The sequence below is a fragment of the Corvus brachyrhynchos genome, unplaced genomic scaffold (genome assembly GCF_000691975.1).
Source record: "Corvus brachyrhynchos isolate BGI_N302 unplaced genomic scaffold, ASM69197v1 scaffold255, whole genome shotgun sequence".
NCBI lineage: Eukaryota > Metazoa > Chordata > Aves > Passeriformes > Corvidae > Corvus > Corvus brachyrhynchos.
Genome location: NW_008238358.1, coordinates 3,841,570 through 3,867,817, shown reverse-complemented (window position 1 = coordinate 3,867,817; position 26,248 = coordinate 3,841,570). Strand labels below are relative to the sequence as shown.

The 26,248-nt window shown below is 40.4% G+C and overlaps 1 protein-coding gene across 1 annotated transcript in view; it reads right to left on the bottom strand.

Moving 5' to 3' along the window:
* The window catches only part of TTN (titin), a 242,421-nt gene that overhangs the window by 28,438 nt on the left and 187,735 nt on the right, over positions 1-26,248 (bottom strand). Inside the window, exons 264-281 of the mRNA XM_017735567.1 lie at positions 25,352-25,627; positions 24,937-25,236; positions 24,544-24,846; positions 24,007-24,306; positions 23,592-23,879; positions 23,203-23,499; positions 22,811-23,113; positions 22,413-22,718; positions 21,357-21,644; positions 20,963-21,253; positions 20,581-20,868; positions 19,824-20,414; positions 19,626-19,730; positions 18,933-19,130; positions 18,552-18,848; positions 17,847-18,434; positions 17,451-17,753; positions 230-17,335 (exon numbers count right to left, since the gene is read on the bottom strand). Of these exons, the coding sequence (XP_017591056.1) occupies positions 230-17,335; positions 17,451-17,753; positions 17,847-18,434; positions 18,552-18,848; positions 18,933-19,130; positions 19,626-19,730; positions 19,824-20,414; positions 20,581-20,868; positions 20,963-21,253; positions 21,357-21,644; positions 22,413-22,718; positions 22,811-23,113; positions 23,203-23,499; positions 23,592-23,879; positions 24,007-24,306; positions 24,544-24,846; positions 24,937-25,236; positions 25,352-25,627 (22,428 nt within the window). The remainder of the gene's footprint in view (positions 1-229; positions 17,336-17,450; positions 17,754-17,846; positions 18,435-18,551; positions 18,849-18,932; positions 19,131-19,625; positions 19,731-19,823; positions 20,415-20,580; positions 20,869-20,962; positions 21,254-21,356; positions 21,645-22,412; positions 22,719-22,810; positions 23,114-23,202; positions 23,500-23,591; positions 23,880-24,006; positions 24,307-24,543; positions 24,847-24,936; positions 25,237-25,351; positions 25,628-26,248) is intronic.

Sequence of the window (26,248 nt, the reverse complement as noted above, 5' to 3'; positions counted from 1 at the left end):
TTTTTAAACCAATTTGTATATTAGAAATATTTTAAGTAAAATCCAAGCAAAATTTAAAATTCAGGCTATTACTTAACTCTTTTTTATTTGTAAAACTACAGACATACCTACAAAAAATGATCTATTTTACAGTACGCAGATTTAAAACTTTTGACATTATTTTGAAGTAAACACTTTAAACCACATATTATTCTAAGTATTAACAAATTGTTTTCATAATAAAACATACCTGTTATTTTTGTTCCCTCTTTGGTCTCAGAAGGCACTCCAACACCATATTCATTTTCTCCAGAGACACGGAAGTAGTAAATGGCACCTTCTTGCAAACCAGTCACTTTGTAGGACAGGCGATGACAGTTGTTTGTCACAGTGACCCACGCTTTTTTGCTAGCTTCTCGCTTTTCAATTACATAGTTCTTTACAGGTGCTCCACCATCATTTTCTGGAACATCCCAAGATAACACAGCAGATTCTTTAGTTACTTCTTTTGTAGCAATATTAGATGGTGGGCCAGGTGTATCAAGAACTTTGACAATTAAAGTCAAGGTGGTAGTATTCAGGATGTTTTGCAATGTTAATGTGTATTTTCCAGAATCGTTTCTAGTTGCTTTTTCAACAGTAAGAGATGTACAATTACTTGAAGTGTCAATGCTTGCACGTGTACGGAGATCAGTGTCTGGTTTGTTCCATGTTACATTTGGGACTGGTTTGCCTCTGAAAGGAACAGTCATTGTGAATGATTCACCAGCCTTTACAATTAAAGTCTTCCGCATTTCACTGTCAATTTCAAAGGCAGGTTCTTCCTCTCTTTCTTTTGCCACCTGAGGTTCTGAGACATCACTTGGTTCACTGACACCCATTTTGTTAATGGATTTCACTCTAAAAACGTACTCAGAGCCCGATGTTAATCCAGTTATGGTATATTCTGTGCCTCTTAAATTCTGAATAGCTGTTGTCCAGTCAGTTTCATCAGTTTTCTTGTATTCAACTGTGTATCCTGTTACTGGAGCACCTCCATCAAACAGTGGCTTTGTCCAACCAATTGTGATATTTGACCTTGTAGAATCCATAATCTTAGGTTTAGATGGGGGCGATGGCAGGAAGATTGGATCTTCTGCCTTAATCAATGGTGTGGTTTCACTTGGGAGACTGAGGCCAGCAGCATTTTCTGCATAAACCCGAAATTCATATTCACATCCTTCACGGAGACCCGATGATTTCACTCTTAAATCATAAACCGGCTTTTTGTTTACACGAATCCATCTTAGGCTGGTTTTCTCACGCCTTTCAATTACATAGCCAGAGATCTCATTGCCTCCATCAGACTCAGGTCTTGCCCAGCAAAGAGTTATTGAATCTCTGCTCACACTGGTGATCTCTAAAGATGTAGGTGGACTTGGAACTGTAAATGGGTCTAGGGCTTTGACAGCAACACTTTCTAGAGGCTCCCCAACACCATATTTGTTAACTCCCATCACTCTGAAAATATACTCATTACCTTTCAGTAATTTTGTCACTTTACAAGATGTTGTTTTAAGCTCTCCTTCACAAAGTGTCCATGCAATTCTGCTGGTCTCACGTTTTTCCACAATATAATGATCAATATCTGCACCGCCATTTTCTTGAGGGGGTCCCCATGATAAATGGCACTTTTCAGCAGTAAGGCCATTTATTTCTAGTGGACCTGCAGGTGGGCCAGGTCTGTCAAGTACTTTGCAATTAATTGCCAAAGATTTTGTTCCTGCAACATTCTGTAATGTCAATACATACTGTCCTGAATCACCTCGGATACAGTCCTTAATGGTTATTGCAGTAGTGAAATCTGTTGAGACTATTTCAACTCTAGCTTTTCCTTCGAGCTCTTTGCCATCCTTTGTCCATGAAATCACTGGTATTGGCCGTCCTGCAACATCAGCATTTACTTTAAACACTTCTCCAGCTTTCACAACTACAACATCCCTGAATTTGGCATCCATCATAATTCTTGGAGCCTCCACATCATCTTTTACGGTCACGGGTCCAGTTGATTCAGATGGCTGACTGAAGAGTCCAGCAGCATTCTTTGCAATCACATGGAATTCATAACGCTGGTCTTCTGTAAGTCCACCTACATCAAAGTATGTTTCTTGCACATTAGTAAAATTGCATTTTAGCCAACGACCATCTGGTAGTTCTCTGCGTTCAATAATATATCCTGTTACTTTAGCTCCACCATCGTATTCTGGTTTAGTCCATTTCAATGAGACAGATGTTCTTGTAATATTAGTAACTTCTGGTTGACCAGGAGGATCACATGGATCTCTTGCAGCAACTGGTTCACATGCTTTACTGCATTTGCCTATTCCAGCAATGTTTTCTGCATACACGCGGTATTCGTACATCAGTCCTTCATCAAGACCTGTAACTTTCATTTGTGTATCAGTAATAAGGCTCTTGTTGACTTTTGTCCAAAGAATGCTGCTTCTTTCTTTATGCTCCAAATGATATCCTAGTACTACGCTACCTCCATCATTAACTGGCACCTGCCAAGTTACAGTCATGAAAGATTTAGTTGCATGTGCCACACGAGGCGTTCCAGGTGGACCTGGAGGCTTAAATGGATACTCTGCCACAACAGAAGGAGAATTAGTATAAGTGCTTTTCCCATAGCGGTTTTCTGCACAAACACGGAACTGATATTCAGATCCAGTGATGAGTCGAGATACTTTAATTGCTGTTCTTGCAACTGCTGCAGACACTACCTCCCATGTTGTTGTGGTAGTATCTCTCTTCTCCACAATGTAATTGCTAATATGACATCCACCATCATATGCTGGAGGTTTCCAAGACAGAGTTACACTATCAGCACTAACTTCATCAATTTTAACATCAGTTGGTGGTCCTGGTCTGTCAAGGACAACTACAGTTAAAGAAGCTGTTGTTGATCCAGCAGTATTTGAAAGATGTAATTCATAATGTCCCAGATCTTCGTTTGTAGCTTCCTTGATGGACAGTGAAGTTAAAGTCTTTGATGTCTGAACATTTACCCTGGTTGTCTCTTTTAAGGGATTCCCATCCTTCTTCCAGCTAGCAGTGGGAAGAGGTCGCCCTCTGAATGGAATGTCAATCTTAAGATCATCTCCAGCTTTCACTGTGAATGTGTTAAAAAGGAGCTCAACAGACGGCTGGATTTCAATATCTTTTGCAATGACTGGGACACCAAGTTCTCTTGGATCACTTTTTCCTTTTTCATTAACAGCAAGCACTCTGAAACTGTACTCTTCCCCCATACTTAAGCCTGTTATTGTTGCTTCCAATGTTTTCACCTGTGTACATGCACTCCATTTTGTACTTCCTTTAGTTTGCATTTCTACTACATAACCAGTAATTTTACTGCCACCATCGCTCTCTGGCTTTTCCCATTTAATTGAAGCAGAATTGCGAGTCACATCAACGAGAATGACCTTTGAAGGTGGAGCAGGTGGTTCAGATACCTTAACTGGATCAGCAGTTTCTGCTGGTAAACCAGCCCCATATTCATTTACAGCTAGAACACGGAAGTAGTAACTACATCCTTCTTGTAGTTGAGTAATCTTGAAGGAATTCTTAGTACAGTTGCTTGTAACTGTGGCATATGCCTTTCTTGTGGATTCTCGCTTTTCAACTACGTAGTTGGTAATTTTAGCTCCACCATCAATAAGTGGTGGTTCCCAGGCTAAAGTTACAGAATCTTTTTTCACTTCTCTGATTGTGAGGTTTAGAGGTGCACTAGGTGTATCAAGCACTCTGACATTAACAAAAGCTGATTTTTTGCCACTGTTGTTCTCTAAAGTAAGATTGTATCTACCACTATCAAATCTATTGACATTGTCAATGACCAGCATTGTGTAGGAACTGGTGACTTCAATCTGAGCTCGCTCACTAATCGTTCCTTCTGCTTTCTCCCATTTAACTTCAGGTTCTGGTCTTCCTTTGATGGTGACAAACAGGCGTAAAGTACCACTAGCACGTACAGTGACTACTTTTCTGAGATCTGCACCAAGTTCAATTTCAGGAGGTTCAATCTTGTCCTCTGCTAAGACTGCACCAGGTATAGTCGCAGGTTCTCCTACTCCTTCTGAGTTGATGGCACAGATGCGGAAGTTATACTCCTGGTTCTCTTTCAGTTTTGTCACAGTGAACTGTTTTGCTTGTAGGCCTGTTGGTGGGGTGCAGGTAGTCCATTCATCAGCAGCAGCTTCTTTTACTTCTACTACATATCCTTTAACAGGAGCACCACCATCATAAATGGGCTTACTCCAGGCAAGGGACACTGATGACCTGGAAGTATCTGTAACCTTTGGATTGCTAGGTGGACCTGGAGGATATAAAACATCACAAGCACGATAGAAAATGGATGGCCCACTGGGTTCCCCTACCCCTGCAGCATTTTCAGCAGACACTCTAAATTCATAGAAATGCCCATCAGTTAGACCTGTTACTCTGAATCGCAAGTCTGTCAGCCTTTTCTTATTGCATTTGGTCCACCGGATACCATCTTTGTCTCGTTTTTCAAGTATGTAACCTTCAATTTCAGCTCCCCCGTTGTCTTCTGGGCGACCCCATGTTACCACCATAGAATCTTTTGTGATTGCTGAAACTTCAGGAGTTGAAGGAGGACCAGGGGGTTTGTATGGATTACGAGCCACAACTGGTTCAGATTCCAAGGGCTCTCCAATTCCATATTTATTGACTGCCATTACACGGAAAATGTATTCATTGCCAGGAAGGAGTTTGGTTACTTTGTGGTTAAGAGCCTGGACATCTGTTGCTACTTGTGTCCATGAAAGCCTACTTGTCTCTCTCTTCTCAATGATATAATGTGAGATACTAGAACCACCATCATGTAAAGGTGGAGACCATGACAAGTAGCATTTTTCTGCAGTGACACCTGTAATGTTCAAAGGTCCTTCTGGAGGTCCTGGTCTGTCAAGCACTTTTACAGTGATTGGTATAGATTTGGTGCCACCAACATTTTTGAGGTTAAGAGTATAGTGACCTCCATCTACTCTTATACAGTCTTTGACAGTGAGAATTGTTTTCTCAATGGTAGATTTAATTTCCATTCTTGCAGTTGTTTCTTCAAGGTCTTTACCATCTTTTGACCATGTGATGTCAGGAATAGGTTTGCCATGGATATCAGCTTCAAGAACAAAGGTTTCTCCAGCATGAACAACAATGACATCTCTGTATTTAGGATCCAGTGAAGCTCCTGGTGCTTCAATTTCATCTCTGGCAGTAATAGGCCCTGAACTTTCAGATGGTTCACTCAAGCAACCTGCTGCATTTCTTGCAATTACTCTGAATTCATATCGTTGGTTTTCAACAAGACCACTTACTGTAAATTCTGTTTCCAACACATTTGTAAAGCTGGCTTTCATCCAGCGACCATCTGGCAGTTCTTTCTTTTCTACAATATAACCAGTTATTTTGCTTCCACCATCATATTCTGGCTTTTTCCACTTCAGTGTGATGTTACTTCTTGTAACAACGATGGCCTCTGGGCGGCCAGGTGGGTCACAAGGATCTCGGGCAACATACAGTTCTGATACTTTGCTGACTTTGCCAATGCCAACAATGTTTTCAGCAGAAACTCTGAACTCATATTCAAGACCTTCTTCAAGGCCGTCTGTTTTATATTTGGTGTCCACAATAAGTGACTTGTTCTGTTTTGTCCAAAGAATGCTGCTCTTATCTTTACGCTCAAGATGGTAGCCAAGAACTTTGCTTCCTCCATCATTAACCGGTTCATGCCATTGTACAATCATATGGTCCTTGGAAGCTGCTGTGACAAATGGGGTTCCAGGTGGTCCAGGCACCTTGTAGGGGTATTGCACAACAACTGATTTAGAAGCCAAAGGAGAGCTCTTTCCATATCTATTTTCAGCAGAAATCCTGAACTGGTATTCAGAACCTGTTTTAAGCTTTGTTGCTTTGATGGTTGTTCTTGCAACAGTTGCTGACACAATGTTCCATGTGGTAGTGCTTGTGTCACGCTTTTCTACTATATAGTTGCTTATCTGACAGCCACCAGTATAATCAGGTGGATCCCATGATAAAACAACAAAGTCTGCACTAATTTCATCAAAGCGGACAGGTCCTCGTGGTGGGCCAGGCTTTTCTAGTACAATTATGCTCAGGTGTTCTGTTGCTGTACCTGCTGCATTTGTTGCTGTTACTGTATATTTGCCAAAGTCTTCCCTGTTGCTTTCTTTAATATGTAAAATAGTTGATGTTGTTGTATTCTGAATATTTAATCTGGTTGTCTCTTTCAGTGGCTGCTCATCTTTTGTCCAAGTAATAGTAGGTTTGGGTCTACCTATAAATGGTACTTCTACCTTCAGGTCTTCTCCAGCTTGTACACTATATGTATTAAACATCAGTTTGAAACTTGGCTCAATAGTCAAGTCTTTAGCTATCACAGGAATTCCAAGCGCTCTGGGATCACTTTTGCCTTTTTCATTGTAGGCAATCACACGGAATTGATATTCCTGTCCTGGACTCAAACCAGACACCTCTGCATTACATGTTTTGGTCTCACTAACAACACTCCATTTTTCTGTTCCTTTAGGCAACATTTCAACAAGGTATCCCAAAATTCTGCTACCTCCATCATGTTCAGGTTTTTCCCACGTAAATGATGCACTTCTCTGAGTCACATCAGTGAGTGTTACTTTCCCAGGAGGCAGAGGTGGCTCTGAGGCTTTGACAGCATCCCTGGTTTCAACTGGAACACCAATTCCGTATTCATTTTCAGCCATAACTCTGAAGTAATAAATTGCTCCTTCTGTAAGATTTTCAACTTTAAAACTTGTCTTGCCACACTTAGCACTTACATTTGCAAATGCCTTCCTGGTTGACTCACGCTTGTCTATTACGTAGTTCTTTACCTTTGCACCACCATCAATAGCTGGTGGTTCCCAAGATAATACAGCAGAATCCTTCTTTATATCCTTTACCACTAAATTTTGAGGGGGTCCCGGTGTGTCCAAGACTTTTACTGTAACAAATGCAGATTTAGAACCACTACTGTTCTCTAACTTAAGAATATACTTTCCAGCATCATTTCTATCACAGTTGTCAATTGAAAGTTGTGTGTAGTTTATGCCTTTATCGATCTGAACTTTTTCTGAGAATTCACCTTCTTCTCGGGACCATGTGATGTCGGGTGTTGGTCGTCCCCTGAATGGTATGTGAATCCTAGCAGATCCACCAGCTCTAACCACTATCCCTTTCCTTAGCTCTGAATCAATATCAAGTTCTGGAGCTTCAAGTTTGTCTTCTGGTTTAATAGTACCAGGAACTGATGCAGCCTCTCCCACACCAATCTTGTTGAGAGCACACACTCGTAGTTTGTATTCTTGATGTTCAGTAAGCTTTTTGATCTCAAATCGAGTCGCACGTATACCTGTCTGTGGAGTAACAAGTGACCATTCATCTTCATCTGCTTTACAGATTTCTACAAGGTATCCCTGGATTTCACAACCACCGTCATAAATAGGTTTACTCCAACCAAGTATAATGGAACTTTTGGTGGTATCCACAACATGGGCATTTGTAGGTGGGCCAGGCTTGAACATCGGGTCACAAGCTTTAAAGTAGGGAGAAACCTGGCTTGGTTCACCAACTCCAGCAGCATTTTCAGCAGAAACTCTGAATTCATATTCATGATCCTCTGTTAATCCTGTAACTCTTAATCGCAAATCTGTAATGCGGCGTTTATTGCATTTTATCCATCTGATGCCTGCTCGGTCTCTCTTTTCTACAATGTAACCTACAATTTCACTACCTCCATCACTATCTGGCCGGGTCCAGCAGACAGTCATAGAATCCTTTGTGATGTTGGTAATTTCCAAGGCCTTTGGTGGTCCAGGAACCACAAATGGATTTTTCATCATTACTGGCACAGATTCTAACGGTTCACCAACCCCATATTTGTTAACTGCCATGATCCGGAAGACGTATTCATTTCCTTCCAAGAGTTTTGTTACTTTCAGCATTGTAGGCAAAACCTCTGAAGCAACCACAGTCCATGCCAGGCGGCTAGTTTCTCTCTTCTCTACAATATAATGAGAAATATCACTGCCACCATCATGAAGAGGAGGACCCCATGCCAATGCACATTTTTCAGCTGTAACTCCTGTCACTTGGACTGGGCCCTCCGGAGGTCCTGGCCTGTCCAAGACTTTTACGTTTACTGTTACTGTCTTTGTTCCTGCAACATTAGAGGCTTCTAGAATGTACTGACCACCATCAACTCTAACAGCATCTTTTACAATTATTAATGCACTGAAATCTGTGTTCTTTACTTCATATCTAGCAGTGTCCTCGAGCTCTTTATCTCCTTTGTACCACTTAATGGTTGGTAGTGGCTTTCCATGAACATCAGCCTCAAGTCTGAATGTTTCACCAGCATTTACAACAATAGTGTCTTTGTACTTTGGATCCATTGAAATTCGTGGAAGTTCAACTTCGTCCCTTGCTGTTATTGGTCCTGTACTGTCAGAAGGTTTGCTTATTGCACCTGCAGCGTTCTTTGCAATTACTCTAAATTCGTATCTTTGGTCTTCAGTAAGTCCTGTTACAGTGAACTGAGTTTCAATGACATTTGTGAAGCTAGCTTTCATCCAGCGACCATCTGGTAAGTCACGTTTCTCTACAATATAACCAGTAACCTTACTTCCACCATCGTATTCTGGTTTGGTCCACTGTAGAGTAATAGAGCTTCTTTTTATTATTATAGCTTCTGGGCGACCTGGAGGATCACATGGATCACGAGCTACATAGCACTCAGAAACTTTACTTGTTCTGCCTACACCAACAATATTTTCTGCAGAAACTCGAAACTCATATTCAATTCCTTCTTCAAGGTTATTTGTCTTAAAACTTGTGTCCTGAATAATAGTCTTGTTTACTTTAGTCCACAGAATGCTGTTTTTCTCCTTCCTCTCAAGATGGTAGCCCAACACTCTACTGCCGCCATCATTTATTGGCTCATGCCATTGTACGACCATGGAGTCTTTTGTAACTGTTGTTACAAATGGTGTGCCAGGGGGTCCTGGTTCCTTGTAGGGATACTGTGCTACAACCGGTGCAGATTCCAATGCAAAACTCTGCCCATACCTATTCTCAGCAAATATTCTGAACTGGTATTCTGAACCAGTTTTCAGTTTAGTCACCTTCAGTGTAGTTCTTGCAACAGTAGCCGAAACTGTTTCCCATACAGTGGTTGTTGTATCTCTCTTGTGAACAACATAGTTGGTGATTTGGCAGCCGCCTGTGTACACTGGGGGATTCCATGATAGGGTAATACTTTCTGCACTTATTTCGTCAAACTTCACAGGTCCAACTGGAGGGTCAGGTTTGTCTAGAGTAATAATTTCAACAGAGGCAGACTTTTGTCCAACAACATTAGCCACAGTGATTTCATAAGTGCCACTGTCTTCTTTGCTAGTTTCCTTAAGATTCAATATGGTGAGATCAGCTGAATCGCTAACATTGACTCTTGTTGTCTGCCTTAATGGCTGGCCATCTTTAACCCAGGTAACAGTTGGTTTAGGTCGACCTGCAATTGGTATTTCTACTTTCAGATCCTGTCCCACCTGAACACTGTAACTGTGGAAAGCAGGTCTTACATCAGGTTCAATCACCAGATCTTTGGCAACTATTGGAACTGCAAGTGCTCTAGGATCACTCTTACCCTTTTCATTTACAGCCATTACTCTAAAAAGATATTCTTCCCCTTGAGTTAGATTAGTAACAACTGCTTCAAGTGTTTTAACACGAGCACACTCTGACCACTTTTCACTCCCCTTTGCTTGCATTTCAACAATATATTGTATGATTTTGCTACCACCATCATGTTCAGGTTTTGCCCAGCTAAGTGAGACACTGTTTCTTGTGACATCATCCACTGTTATTTTCCCAGGAGGCTGTGGAACTTCAGCAACTTTAATTGGGTCACTGGTTTCTGCAGGGAGGCCAATTCCATATTCATTCTCAGCAGAGATTCTGAAGAAGTAATAGCAGCCCTCCTGAAGTTGATCTACTTTCCATGAAGTTTTGTGGCAGTTTGTTACAACAGCTGCATATGCCTTTCTTGTTGCTTCACGCTTTTCAATAATGAAATTCTTTATTTTTGCTCCACCATCCAAGAGAGGAGGCTCCCATGAAAGTGAAACAGAGTCTTTAGTGATCTCTCTGATTTTTAAATTAACAGGTGCACTTGGGGTATCCAGTACTCTTACACTGACAAAGGCAGACTTTGTTCCACTGCTGTTTTCCAAGGTCAGAGTATACTTTCCGCTATCAAATCTGTTAACATTATCTAGAACAAGGGAAGTAAAGCTGCTAGTGGTATCAATAATAGCTGCTTCTCTGATGTCACCATCCACTTTACCCCATTTTACTTCAGGTGTTGGACGACCTCTGATGGGAACAAACAGTCTTAAGGAACCTCCTGCCCTCACATTTACAATCTTCCTTAATTCCATGTCAAGGTCAAGGTCTGGTGCCTCCATCTTTTCTTCTACAATAACAGAACCAGGAACATCTGCATGCTCTCCAACTCCTGCTTTATTTACTGCACATATGCGGAATTTGTATTCATGTTTTTCCACTAATTTTTCTACTTCCATGTGAGTATTCTTAATTCCAGTTGGAGGGGTACAAATTGCCCATTCACCATCACTTACATCACATTTTTCCACAATGTATCCCTGAATTTCAGAGCCACCATCATAGATAGGTTTACCCCATGAAAGAAAAACTGAAGATCTTGTAATATCTGTGACTTTAGGATTGTTGGGTGGACCAGGCTTGTAAATAGGATCACATGCTTTGTAGTAAGTAGAAGGTGGACTTGGTTCACTTAGGCCAGCAGCATTTTCAGCTGAAACTCTGTACTCATAATCATGATTTTCTATAAGACCAGTCACTCTGTATCGCAGTTCACTTATCAGGCGTTTGTTACATCTTGTCCAGCGAATGCCTTCCTTATCTCGCTTTTCAAGGACGTAGCCTAGGATTTCACTTCCGCCATTTGAGGCTGGCCTTTCCCATACAACTATCATAGAATCCTTGGTAACTGCTGTGACTTCTGGAGCCTTTGGAGCAAGTGGCACTACAAATGGGTTCTTTGCGACTACTGGGTCAGACTCAAGAGGTTCACCAATACCATACTTATTTACTGCCATGATGCGGAAAACATACTCATTTCCTTCGAGAAGTTTTGTAACTTTACAACTCAAGGTTTGCACATTTGAGTCAACAACAGTCCACACCAAGCGACTGGTTTCCCTTTTTTCTACAACGTAGTGTGAAATATCGCTACCACCATCTTGTAGTGGAGGTTTCCATGACAGTGTGCATTTTTCAGCTGTAACACCTGTAATCTCAACAGGTCCTTCTGGTGGTCCAGGCCTATCAAGAACTTTGACATTAACAGGAACCTTCTTTTCACCTGCAACATTCTTTGCCAGTAGTACATACTGCCCACTGTCAACTCTCGTGGCTTCCTTCACACTAAGGCTTGTTGCAAAATCAGTAGTTTTTATTTCCATATGAGCGGTGCTTGTCAGCTCACGATCACCTTTTAACCACTGAATGGAAGGTATTGGTTTGCCATGAACATCAGCATCAAGCTTGAAAGACTCACCAGCATGCACTACAATAGTGTCTTTGTATTTTGGATCCATACTTATTTGAGGTGGTTCTACTTCATCTCTTGCTGTAATTGCCCCTGAGCTCTCAGATGGTTCACTGAAAGTGCCTGCAGCATTTCGTGCTATAACACGAAACTCATATCTCTGGTTTTCAACCAGACCAGTTACTTCAAATTGAGTATCAATGACATTTGTAAAGCTTGCTTTCATCCAACGGCCATCGGGTAATTCCTTCTTTTCAACAACATAGCCTGTGATCTTACTTCCACCATCATATATAGGTTTCTTCCACTGAAGTGTTACTGAGTTTCTTGTGACAATTACAGGTTCTGGACGACCTGGAGGGTCACATGGGTCACGTGCAGTAAAGCATTCAGATGTTCTACTTGCCTTTCCAATTCCTACTATATTTTCTGCATAGACTCTGAATTCATATTCAAGACCTTCCTCAAGGCCAGTTGTCTTAAATTTGGTATCCGGAATAGGTGTTTTATTCAGTTTAGCCCACAGAATGCTGTTTCTTTCTTTGCGCTCCAAGTGATAACCAATGATCCTGCTGCCACCATCGTTGACTGGTTCATGCCATTGTACCACCATGCTGTCTTTTGAGACATTTGTTACAAAAGGAGTTCCAGGTGGACCAGGAACTTTAAATGGGTATTGGGCTATTATTGACTCTGAGGTGAGATACGTACTCTTCCCATATCTGTTCTCAGCTGCGATTCTGAATTGATATTCACACCCAGTCTTTAAACGACATGCTTTTATAGTTGTTCTTGCAACAGTAGCTGACACAATGTGCCAAGTAGTGGTGGAAGTGTCTCTTCTTTCTACAATGTAGTTATTGATAGAGCTACCACCATCATACTTGGGTGGTTCCCAGGAAATGGTAATACTATCTGCCGTTACTTCATCTACTTTTACTGGTCCAGTTGGAGGTCCTGGTTTGTCAAGGACAACAATATTTAGGGTTTCAGCTGCTTCACCAGCAGAGTTTGTAAGTTTAACTAAATATGATCCCACATCTTCTCTGCATGCTTCTTTTATTGTTAATACGGTGCTGTTTTCTGAGCTTTCTGCATTTACTCTTGTAGTCTGCTTCAATGCCACATTGTCTTTATGCCAAGACACTGCTGGTTTGGGTCGACCAACAAAAGGAACATCAACCTTTAAGTCCTCTCCTGCTAGAACACTGAAAGTGGTAAACAGTAGTTTGAAAGCTGGTGGGATCACAAGATCTTTTGCAACAACTGGTATACCCAGCTGGCGAGGATCACTGATACCTTTCTCATTCTGAGCTGAAACACGGAAGGTGTATTCTTCACCTTGGATCAATCCTGTGATAGTGGCTTCAGTAGCTTTTACTGTAGCACAGGTTGACCACTTTTCACTGCCTTTACTTTGCATTTCTACAATATAGCCCAGAATTCTGCTACCACCATCATGTTCAGGCTTTTCCCAAGATAAGGATACGCTATTTCTTGTCACATCCAACAAAGTTATTTTCCCTGGTGGAAGTGGTCTTTCTGATACTTTTATGGATTCTGAAGTTTCAACTGGAAGGCCTATTCCATACTCATTTTCAGCTAGGACTCTGAAGTAGTAGTTGCAGCCTTCTTGCAGTGAATCAACTTTCCAGCTGGTCTTGTGGCAATTGGCATTAACAGTTGAATAAGCTTTTCTGGTTGATTCACGCTTTTCAACTATGTAATTTTTTATTTTAGAGCCACCATCTATGAGAGGAGGTTCCCATGTAAGTGTAACCGAAGATTTTGTAACTTCTTTTATTTTCAAATCTTGAGGTGCCCCTGGAGTATCAAGAACTCTGACATTCACAAATGCTGACTTACTACCTGAGCTGTTTTCAATTGTCAGTATGTATTTGCCACTATCAAATCTATTTACATTTTCAACAATAAGTAAAGTATAAGAGCTTGTTGATTCAATGCTTGCTCTATCCAAAGATTCCCCATGTTCCCTTGTCCATTTTACTTCAGGTGCTGGTCTTCCTTTAATTGGGACAAAGAGTCTTAGAGTACAGCAAGCTCTAATAGTTACAACTTTACGTAGTTCTGCATCAAGTTCAATCTCTGGAGGTAGCATTCTTTCTTCAGCTTTTGGAGTGCCAGGAACAAGAGCAGGTTCCCCAAGACCTTCAGAGTTCATCGCATATATCCGTATTTTATACTCTTGATTTTCTTTCAAGTCAGTGATGGTAAAAGAAGTGGCCTTTAAACCCATTGGTGGAGTTACAATCTTCCACTCATCTTCTTCAGGTAGTGCAATCTCAACCATGTAACCTGTGATCTCTGAACCACCATCATATATTGGTTTGTTCCATGCTATTGTAATAGAGGACTTGCTGCTATCCAAAACACGAGGATTTCCTGGGGGACCAGGCTTAAATACAGTATCACAGGCCTTATAGAATGGACTGGCTGGGCTTGGCTCACTGACACCAGCAGCGTTTTCCGCCATGACTCTGTATTCATATTCGTGGCCTTCTGTCAGTCCAGACACTTTATAACGCAAGTCAGTAACAACCCTTTTGTTACATTTCACCCACCGTAGACCAGCCCTGTCTCGACGTTCCACAATATAGTTAGTTATTGGGCTCCCACCATCAGAATCAGGATGGCCCCAACAGACAACCATAGAATCCTTTGTAATTGCTGTAACTTCAGGTGTTTTAGGTGGATCAGGTGGAACATATGGATTTACTGCAATAATGGGCTCTGATTCCAGAGGCTCACCAACTCCATATTTGTTAACAGCCATAACTCGGAACACGTACTCATTGCCCTTCAACAGTTTAGTAACTTTCAATTTAGTCACTGGAACTTCTGTGCCTACAGATGTCCATGCCAATCTACTTGTTTCACGTTTTTCAACCACATAATGGTCAATCTTTGCTCCTCCATCATCCAGTGGGGGTAGCCATGACAGCACACATTTTTCTGCAGTGACTTCAGACACAGCCAAAGGCCCCTCTGGGGGACCAGGTCTGTCAAGAACTTTAACATTGAAGATATGCTTGGCAATGCCACCAGGGTTTGTTGCAGTAAGTGTATAAGCACCACCATCTCTTCTTGAGGAATCTTTATTGATGAGAATGGTAGAGAAATCTGCTATTTTTATTTCTAATTTTGCTGTGTCTTCAAGTTCTTTTTCTCCCTTTGTCCACATCATAGTTGGTGGAGGGCGACCTGAAACATCGGCCTCAAGTCTGAAAACTTCACCTGCTTTCAGCACTATGGTCTCCTTGTATTTAGCATCCACCTTTATCCTTGGTGCTTCAATGTCATCTCTACAAGTGATTGCATCTGATGGCTCTGAGGGCTGACTAACAGCTCCACCAGCATTCCTAGCAATGACACGGAATTCATAGGCAGCATCTTCCGTCAAACCACTTACAGTGAATTCAGTCTCTAGTATATTGCTGAAATTAGCCTTCAGCCAACGACCATTAGGAAGGTCTCTTTTTTCAACAGTGTAGCCAGTTATCTTAAAGCCTCCATTATATTCTGGTTTAGTCCACTTCAGTGTAACCGCATGTCTTGTAATGTTCAGAGGTATCGGCTTACCAGGTGGATCTATTGGGTCCAGGGCAAACACAGGCTCAGATGGCTTGCTTGGCTTACTCTTCCCAGCCAGATTTTCTGCTATAACACGGAATTCATATGCAATGCCATCGGTAAGTCCAGTTGATTTAAAGATATTGCCTGACACCAACATTTTACTTACAGTCTGCCAAACAATGCTGTTTCGCTCTTTTCTTTCAATGTGATATCCCAGTATCGGGCTTCCACCATCAGTAACTGGCTCATTCCAGCTAATGGTCATGGTTTCTTTGGTGACTGCAATCACCTGAGGAGTGCCAGGAGGCCCAGGTACCTTAAATGGGTAGTTGGCAACTACAGACTCTGAAGTAATGGCTGGACCAATTCCATATCTGTTTTGAGCTTTAACGCGGAACTGATACTCAACTCCAGTAGTAAGACGAATGGCTTTAAATGTAGTACGTATCACTGTAGTTGCCAATTCAGTCCACGTGGTACTGTCAGTCTGACGCATTTCTACAACGTAGTTACTTATTGGTACACCACCATCATTCAAAGGAGGCTCCCACGAGAATGTCAGGAAATCACATGAAATTTCTTCAAATTTGATTGGTCCAGTAGGCGGTCCGGGTATGTCATGAACCTGAACTGTGATTACTTCACTAACTTCTCCAACAATATTTTTAGCTGACAGTGGATATTGACCACTATCACTTCGAATACATTCATTGATGGTCAGTATGGTTGCAGTTGCTGTATTTTCGTAATTTACCCTTTGTGTTTGCTTAAGTATCTGGTCTTCTTTCTTCCAAGTCACAGTAGGCCTTGGACGACCAAGTACAGGGATTTCAATCTTGATATTGTCACCAGCTTTGGCAATGACTGTTTTCTGGTAAAGAGCACGGAGGTCAAACTCTGGTAGCATTGTTTGCTCCTTGATAATAACTGGTCTGCTTTCTCTTGGGGCACTTCTTCCAGCACTGTTAACTGCCATAACCTGGAAAGTATACTCTTCATTTTCAGTTAGATTCTTTACCACGCAGTCCAGTGTTTTTACAGTGGTGATATGTGCCCACTGGTTGGTTCCTTTTCTCTGTGCTTCAATTACATACCCAGTGATCTTGCTGCCACCATCATGTTCTGGTTTTGGCCAAGCTAGGCTAACTGAGTTCCGTGTTATATCCATAATATTAAGGCTCTCAGGTGGGGATGGGGCCTCAGAAGCTTTTACGGGTTCTGCAGTTTCAGCTGGTTCACCAATACCGTACTCATTTTCAGCCAGAACTCTGAAATAATATTCACACCCCTCAGCCAAATTAGGAATTCTGAAAGAACACTTCTGGCAGTTGGTTGTGACTGTTGAATATGCCTTCCGAGTTGATTCACGTTTCTCAACAATATAGTTTGTTATACGTGAACCTCCATCTACCAGAGGCATATCCCATTGGAGGGTGATGCTGTCTTTGGTTATTTCTCTAGGCTTAAGGTTTATTGGCGGACCTGGTGTATCCAAGACTTTCACATTTACAAAGCCAGTCTTCTTACCAGCAGCGTTTTCAAGAGTCATTACATATTTTCCTGCATCATATCTGGTGCACTCTGTGACAATCAAGAGTGTAAAAGAATCGGTATTTTCAATACTGGCACGTCCTTTGAGCGAGACATCATCTTTTGTCCATGTAACTTCTGGAGTTGGACGTCCTTTAATTGGTACAAAAATCCGAATAGTTAATCCAGCTCTAACAACAAGTGTTCTTCTTAGCTCAGCATCCAGTTCAAAGTCAGGAATCTCTTCTCGGTCAGTGATTTCCACACTTGGAATTATGGCTGGTTCACCGACACCTGCAGCATTCATGGCAGAGATTCTGAAATTATACTTGGCCCCTGTCTGCAGATGAGCTACAACAAACTGAGTGATTCTTAAAGCAGTCCCTATTGTGTCTTTCACCCATTCATCTTCCCCTTCTTTTTGATGCTCAACTATATAGCCAGTGATTTCAAGACCGCCATCATAGTGAGGCTTTCCCCAGGCTAAAGATGCACTTGTCTTTGTAGTATCAGTCACTCTTGGATTTGCAGGTGGACCTGGTGGGTCTGAAAAGCAAATAAAAGGTAAAATATTACATGACAGTAGAAGTCATTCTTATGCTCTCTGAATGTGCTCCCTGCCCATCCCACCCACCCCAAAAAGAAAAAGCATGATACTGACAAGCAACATCTTTGCAAAGGACTGAGTTTGAAGTATCGCTTGGTGGTCCAACTCCAGCTCTATTTTCTGCACTGACACGGAATTCATATTCATTTCCTTCCAGAAGACCAGTTACTTTGCATCTAAGATCTGAAACTGGTTTCTTTGTTGCTCTGACCCATCTTAAACCTTTCTTTTCTCTTCGCTCCACATGGTAACCTGTGATTTCACTTCCACCATCATCGACTGGCCTTTTCCAGGTAACTGTGACAGTATTTTTAGTCACATTTGTTACTTCTGGTTTTCCAGGAGGACCTGGAGGACCTGTTCAGGCAGAAAAAAGTATAGTTAAACCAAAAATCAAGTCTTTAAAAATTAATAAAACCACATTGGAATCTCTTAGCTTGTACTACTTACCAAATCTATCCACCATTTTAACTGGTTCTGATTGTACTGGTTCACCCTTGCCATACTGATTTACTGCTGAGACACGGAAAACATATTCATTTCCTTGAATGAGCTTGCTAACAACATGCCTACAGCTCTCAATGTTTTCAGCAACCAATGTCCAGAGCAGTCGACTAGTTTCTCTCTTTTCAAGAACATATGATTTCACTGGTGATCCACCATCTTCTGCAGGAGGTGTCCATGTAAGAGTTGCTTTTTCTGCTGAAACATTGCTGATCTCAATAGGCCCTGGAGGTCCTGGAATATCTAAAACTTTCACATGTACACTCTCCTGCTTAGTGCCAAAAGGATTGGTTGCAGTGATTGTGTATTCTCCAGAATCTTTTCTGGCTGCATATTTGACACTTAGAGTAGAAGAAGTTGGTTTGGTTTCAATGTGCACAAGCTCTGAAGGTCTAAAATCTTTTCCAGCTTTTGACCATGCAGAAGTTGGAGGTGGTTTGCCACGGATACTAATAGCAGACAGTGTGATGGTTTCCCCTGCTTTTACTGTTAAACCTTCCTTCAAAGTAGGATCCAGAACAATGCTTGGTGCCTCTGTCAAAACAAAGACAAAAAATACTGATTGTTACAACAAGAACACAGGGATAAGAAACAAGTGATTTGATATTAATTATTCAATAAAATTCTACCTTTTCAATGCCATCTACATACCATACTCATCCTTGCATATTATGGTTCCTGTGGATTCAGATGGAGGACTGATAGCTCCAGCAGTGTTCTTTGCTCTAATTCTGAACTCATATTTGCAGCCTTCAGTAAGGTCAGTTACAGTAAATGCACAGTCTGGAACATTCACATGATTAGCTTTTGTCCAAGTCTTTTTGGGTAAATCACGCTTTTCAACAATATAGCCAGTTAACTTATGTCCACCATCATATTTTGGTTCTGTCCAAATGAGTGTTACTGAGTTCCTGGTTACATTGATAACTTCAGGTTTCCCAGGAGGATCTAGAAGAAAAAATAACAAACAGCAGTCAAACAAAAGCTATTTCAAATTTCAGAATTTTCCTTTTTATTCTCCTGATGACTTACCAATAGGATCAAGTGCCACAACTGGCTCAGATGGAAGACTTGGTTTACCTACTCCAGCCATATTGATTGCCATTACTCTGAATTCATATTCCAGACCTTCAGTTAACCCTGTCACTCTGAAATCTTTCATTCTTATTGGAGTTTTATTTGCTCTCTTCCACAGAAGACTATTTCTTTCTTTAACTTCAATGTGATAACCTAGAAGATAAATGATGAGATGAAAATATGGGGGGGGTTTCTAGAAATCTCAATTTCTCACAGCACTGTGAAACATTCTACTGCCCATATTGCACGTTGCATACACTGTGCAAGAGGAGCACTGAAAACCAGATTAAGAAATGGATGTGAACATACACAACAGATGTATGTAATTGCAATGATGAGATGTTCATAAATGCAAATCGCTAATTTTATAGACCCAAGTATTGCCACATACAGGTGAGTTTGGCTTTATTTCTTTACATTTTTCGGTTCTGAGCAAAGATATTGCTTCTCAGTTAGTATTTTCCCAACATTTGAGTTATTTCTTAGGAAGTAAACCAGTAAAATCAGTCAATTAATTAGTCAATCAATCAATCAATCAGTCAATCAATCACTTAATTTAGTGCATAAACACCTGTTACATTCATCTTACCTTTTGACAGAGAGAAAGAACTATTAACTGAAATACTAGGGAGGTTTTGGGGGATGTACCTGTGATTGGTGAACCTCCAGTTCTTCTGGGATCAGTCCAAGTCAAAGCTACAGACTCATGCCGAACAGCAACAATATTGGGAGGTGGAGGAGCATCTGGGACATCTAAACAATATTGAAAAAATGCAGTAATGTTAAAAATTATTATCACCTCTAAAATATTTTTTTTAGATTTCAAAAATTGTAATGGATACTTACCAAATGGATGTTTTGCAATGATAGGCTCTGATTTAAGACCTTCCCCTACTCCATACTTATTCTCAGCCCTGATCCTGAATGTATATTCATTTCCTTCATGAAGTCTCGTAACTCTAAATGTGGTTTTCTGGACTGCAGAGGCACAAGTTACCCACTTATTGTTTACATTATCTCTCTTCTCTAGAACATAGTTAGTGATTTCTGAACCACCATCATCTTTTGGAGGGCCCCACTTTAAGGTTATGGCATCAGCTGTGACTTCTTCAAATTTCACCGGACCTGTTGGTATGCCAGGTTTACCAACAACTTTCACAGAAATAGTGCCTTCCTTGCTGCCAGCAACATTCTTCAGAGTTATTGTGTATTTCCCAGCATCAGCTTTCTGGCAGTCATGTACTACAAGAGTGGTGTTAACTGCTGTAGATTCAAATGCAACTCTTCCACTCTCAGTAATTGCCTGGTCTTCATCCTTCTTCCAAGTTACGGTTGGGACAGGCTTGCCTTTCATAGGGATTTTAAGGCGGAAATTGCTACCTTCTTTAGCTGTATAGCACAAATCAGGTAGATCTCTTAAGTCAAGTTCAGGTGCCACTGTAAAAAATGAAGGAAACCAGTTATTCCACTATGCATAAACTCTGTTGTAAAATGAAGATGCTGTTTTAAAGGTGTCTTATTTCTGTATGTACATAGTAATGATAGTATGCATAAAATATAATTTGGGTAAGTAAAGCATTGAATTAATGATCTTGCTTCTCACCAACATCATCTCTTGCTACAATTGTGATCTCTGATGGAGTTCCATATCCAGCATCGTTTTGGGCCCTCACTCTGAAAGTGTATTCTTGTCCTTCTTTTAAGTCTCTCATTGAAAAATGGAGGTTCTTTCCCCGCATGACTTCTTGCCATTTATCTTCACCAATCAGGACTTCAACAATATATGCAGAAATACGGCTTCCACCATCACTGATAGGTTTCTTCCATACCAAATTGCATAAGGATTTTGTTACAACTGAAGCTTTTAGATCCACAACTGGCCCAGGTGTTTCTAGAAGGAAGAAAAGCATAGTAAGTGTCCATTCAAGCTAAAAATAAAAATTATTTGAATTAAAAAATAGGTGAAAAGGATTCATTTTTCCTACCAGAAGCTTTGACAGCATCACGAGTTTCACAAGGATCACCAATACCATATTCATTTTCAGCAAAAACTCTGAAGAAGTAAGATTTGCCTTCCTCTAAGTTAGTTATCCTGTAGCTAGTCTTTGGACATTCTGTTGTTACAGTGGACCACGACTTTCTTTCTGCATCACGTTTTTCAACAACATAATTTGTGATTGGACTGCCGCCATCTACTAGAGGAGGTTCCCATGTAATGAAGGCAGAATCTTTAGATGCTTCCTTTACAATCAGGTTAATAGGTGGGCCTGGAGTATCTAGATAAACACAACATCACCATATTTGATTTAGTAACAAAATTTTAAAAACCAGTTAAAAAGTTAACAAATATATTTTAACGGGGAAAGCCCTGAGACTTACCAAGTACTTTTACAACAATGGTGTATGCCTTTTTGCCACAGCTGTTCTCCAGACTGAGGACATATTTTCCAGCATCATATTTATTTACATTTTCACAACGCAGGAAGGTATCAAAATCAGTTGACTTGATGTCTAACCCTTGTCTATCTCTTAGGTTGGCACCCACTTTAGACCATGAAATCTTAGGAGGTGGACGTCCTCTTACTGGCACATAAAGTCTCATTGTGACTCCAGCACGCAACACAAGGACTTTCCTTAGTTCTGCATCAAGTTCTCCTTCAGGTGGAACTGTGTTTAACAGAAAAACCCATGTAATTAAAGCATCATCTTTAAGACTACCATAAAAGTTACTGCGACAAAAACTCCCTTTTTACTGACATTTCACTTGACTAACCCAAATTTTCATGCCCGTGATGATATTAGTGTCCTGACTCCTGTTTGAAGGTGATTTGCAAATATGCAATTTTTTTGCACTGATTTCACATCCTTTTCTTTTTCTGCCTTTTCCACCATTTCTGTTAGAAAGGCTCCTAGTTTCTCTAGAATTCAAAGGAGTTTCAGAGCCTCCTGGACTCTACTGCTTTTCTTCAAAAAATACAGTTTTGTGAAGCAATGCTTTTCTACATACAGCAAAACGCATACAAAAGCCAGCATGTCTCTTAAGAAGTGTCATATAATCAATCACACAGCTGCTTAGAATAGTAATCTTGGCTTCAAATTATTTAGAAGATATGAAGTTGACTGAAAGTTTTAAGAAAAATGAGAGATCTGAAAATTCTAATTTTAGGATTAGAAAAAGAAAAAAATCTTGACTATTCAGTGGGAGGCAGAAGGCTATAAAGCACACAAATGAAAAAGGCAGACACCAGCCAAATTCTATTCTGTTCCTAACTGCCCTGTTTTCTTCCAAATTAGCCACTGTTAGCCCACATTTTTTGACTAAAAACATGTTCCAAATTAATCTGTGCCTGTGACCTGTGACAAAGTGTGTCTTTGAAACTCATCCCATAAATTGAAGCAAAAGTCAACAAGGCAGTTTGTTTTCAGTGAACATACTTAAAATGTCTTTGGCAGTGTGTTTATCAGGAACATCACTAGGATCGCTGTATCCAATCTTATTGACAGCATAAACACGGAACTGGTACTCTGTATCTTCCATCAGCCCTGTTACCACAAATTGTGTAGCCTGTAAATTCTTGGGTAGATTGCATCTGACCCAGTTGTCTGTGTCAGCTCTTTTTGATTCCACTAGATAACCAATAATAGGGCTTCCTCCATCATATGCTGGTTTGCTCCATGACAGGCTTATTGAATTGCGTGTAGTATCAACCACTTTTGGGAAAGCAGGTGGGCCAGGAGGATCTGGGAATTAAAATAACATTAAGTTAGCATACTAAATGCTGCATGATGCATTTGGAAATAATAACAGAAAGTATCTGAGACTTTTAGCTTACATTGAGGATCACGAGCATACACTGCTTTTGATGGTGCACTAGGCTTGCCAGGTCCAGCCTTATTCAATGCTATCACCCGGAACTCATATTCTGTTCCTTCTTGGAGTCCAGTAGCTTTAACCGTTCTCTCAATGACAGGCTTTCTGGTAACTTTTGTCCAGTTAAGAGCCTTCGTTTCACGCTTCTCCAGTATATAACCAGTTATTGGGGATCCACCATCACTAGCTGGTGGCTTCCAGCTAACAGTCATAAAGTCTTTTGTTACATTGCTAATTACTGGTGGATCACAAGGTCCAGGTACATCTGTGGAGATTTATTTGAAAATTATGTTCACATTCTTAGGTGTAGACAAAAATCCAGTGACTAATGAAACTATTCCACAAAGCACTTACCATATGGATTCTTAGCAACTGCTGGTTCAGTTAAGATGGGGTCTCCAACACCATATTTGTTTTCAGCACAAATGCGGAACTGATACTCATGTCCTTCTATTAGTTTCTCCACTGTGCAGCTTGTAATGGGTACATTGGCACTGACTTGGGCCCAGTTAGGTCTGCTTGTTTCACGCTTGTCTACAATGTAGTTAGTAATTTCTGAACCTCCATCTTCCAGAGGAGGCTCCCAAGAAAGCATCGCACGATCTGCATACATATGTTTGATTTTGACAGAGGCTGGTGGGCCAGGCTTATCTAGGACAATAAACATCGCATTGTTATAGTTCCATCTCTTGCTATATCATTTAATTAGAAATTTATTTATTAATAGACAGTCTTTATCTTACCAAGTACTTTAAGCCTAATGGTTGCTGACTTTGATCCACTTGCATTTTCAGCAGTAATAGTGTAGTCTCCTGTTTGCTTCCTGTTAACACTGAACAACTCAACTGTAGCAAGATTTCTCTTTGTGGTGATCTTAACACCTTCAGATGGCTTTAAAATTTCTCCTTCTTTCTTCCAGGTGATTGCTGGCATTGGTTTGCCATATACGTTTGCCTCCAGACGCACATTAGTTCCAGCTTTTACTGTAAGCTGTGATTGCATAGACAGATCCAACTCTATTCTGGGAGGAACTGAAGCGAAAGAGTCCAAGAGTTAATCAATCTAGTAAGAGATAAATGTCTCGTTCTTCACATGAGTGTTAGTTCCCAACATGTACAGACTCTTACCAGAACTATCAAATGCTTTTACATTTCTTACCATTTTCTGGATGAATGGTCACTGGATCAGAAGGTTCAGAAGGTTGGCTAATGTTAACTGCTGTCTTGGCAATTGCTCTAAACTGGTACTGAGCATTTTCTTCCAAACCAGTCGCAGTGTACTCTTCTAGGGGTATTTGATGTGGAGTTGTATTGCACCGAACCCATTTATCACCAGGTAATTTGCAAGCTTCCACAAAGTAGCCAATAAGTTTGCTACCACCATCATGCTTTGGCCTTGTCCATACCAGTGATGCAGTACTCTTAGTGACATCAATAACTTCAGGTTTTCCAGGGGGATCTACGGCAAATAAAAACATATTAAAGTATATTTTCCCAAAAATGAGTTAACACATTAAAAAATGGCTTTAATATTACTAGATCCTATTTACTGCATACCTAGACAGTGCAATCAGAGTGAAGTCACAGTAAACATGAAAATATAAACAGAAGGGAAAACTAAAGATCAAAATAAGTTGCAGATAAACTGAAAATTATCATAAAACCAGTCTGTTGCAAAGTATTGGTATTGGCTTACCAACTGGTGCTCTTGCTGTGACAAACTCAGTTGGTTTACTAGGTTTACTTGCTCCAGCTCTGTTCAAAGCATAAATTCTGAAAGCATACTCAAGACCTTCGATGAGGCCCACACAAGGGTATTCTGTGGAGCGCACAGCTGTGTCGTTAGCTTTCACCCACAGCAAACTGTTCCTTTCTTTGCGCTCAATGAGATAACCAGTAATTGGACTGCCTCCATCGCTGTCTGGTTTATCCCAAGCAACAAAAATGCAGTCCTTATTGACCTTGGTAATACGTGCATTCTTTGGTTCACTGGGAACATCTAGAAAGAAATACAAAGATAGATATCAATTGTATGTTTTCTTACAAGAACGATTAAATAGAGAAATGCTGCTATCAAAAACTGGCATACCAAATGGGAACCTTGCGATCATCTTGCCAGAAGGAAGTGGCTCAGAAATCCCAAAACGATTTTCAGCACGAACACGGAACATATACTCCTCTCCAGGAATCAGTTTTCCAATTCTGCAGCTTGTCTTTGTGACAGAAGATAAAGCTGTTACCCAGTCTCCTCGGCTTACATCACATTTCTCAACTACATAGTTTGTAATGTTGCTGCCACCATCTTCAAGAGGTATATGCCATGAAAGAGTGCAAGCATCAGCATCTATTTCAGAAATATCAAATGGAGGTTGTGGCGGACCTGGTTTATCTGCACAAAACAAGTATATTAAGAAAAAAGGGATGAAAGAAGATTACAACCACTAGAATATACTAAAACCAGCTTAATATAAAGCTGGACTGAAAAACAACCAAATGGAACATACCCATGACTGTCACTCTGATTTTCTGACTATCAGTACCAGAGCTATTTTCTGCAATAAGAGTGTAAAAATCAGTATCTTTTCTAGTCACATCCTTAATGATAAGAACAGAAGACTTTTCTGCTTTGTGCACAGCAAGGCGACTAGATGTAACTACATCTTGATCTCCTTTCAACCATTTACAGACTGGCTGAGGCTTCCCGTATACATGAGCTTCGATTCTCAGTTTCTTTCCAGCTTTAATGTGAACATGATCAGGCATCAGAATCTTAGGTGGGACTGTAAAAAAAAAAAATCACACAGAGGCAAATAAATTCCACTTCTGTGACATATTAAACTACTTTTTCTTATTTTTTCATGTGAAACTTCTCTGCTTCTCTCTTAAGTGGAATCACTTGTAGAAATGACTAGAAAATCTTTAATTTAGGTTCCTCTTATGGACAACTTCAGTTTCTGCAGGTGACAATATCCATTTCAGTCTTACTTTTACATTATTGTACAGTTTATAAGAAAATATTTATGAATTTGGATTGCCTTCACACACATTTATGTAGAAATTTTTGCACTATTAATGCATGAAATATAAATCCTCTTTTTATCTGAAACCAATAAGCAAAATCACTTATTGCTGACTTTCTACAAGACAAACATGAAGGAGAAGAAAACTGAAGTTGTCACTGAGATAAACTTGCTTGCACAGTTAATCTTTCTGTATCCTTGAATTATTTTTCTCCTACTTCTTCTTTTGCACAAAATAAATTTTTTTTTCCAAAAGAAACCTGACAGTATGTTTGGTGTACTTCCTTCCACCAGCTAGTTTTTGTTCTCCTGTTTCTGTACTTCTCTCTTTCTCTTCACATGTCCCAAATTAAGAAGATTCTACTCATCTTGCCCTTTCCC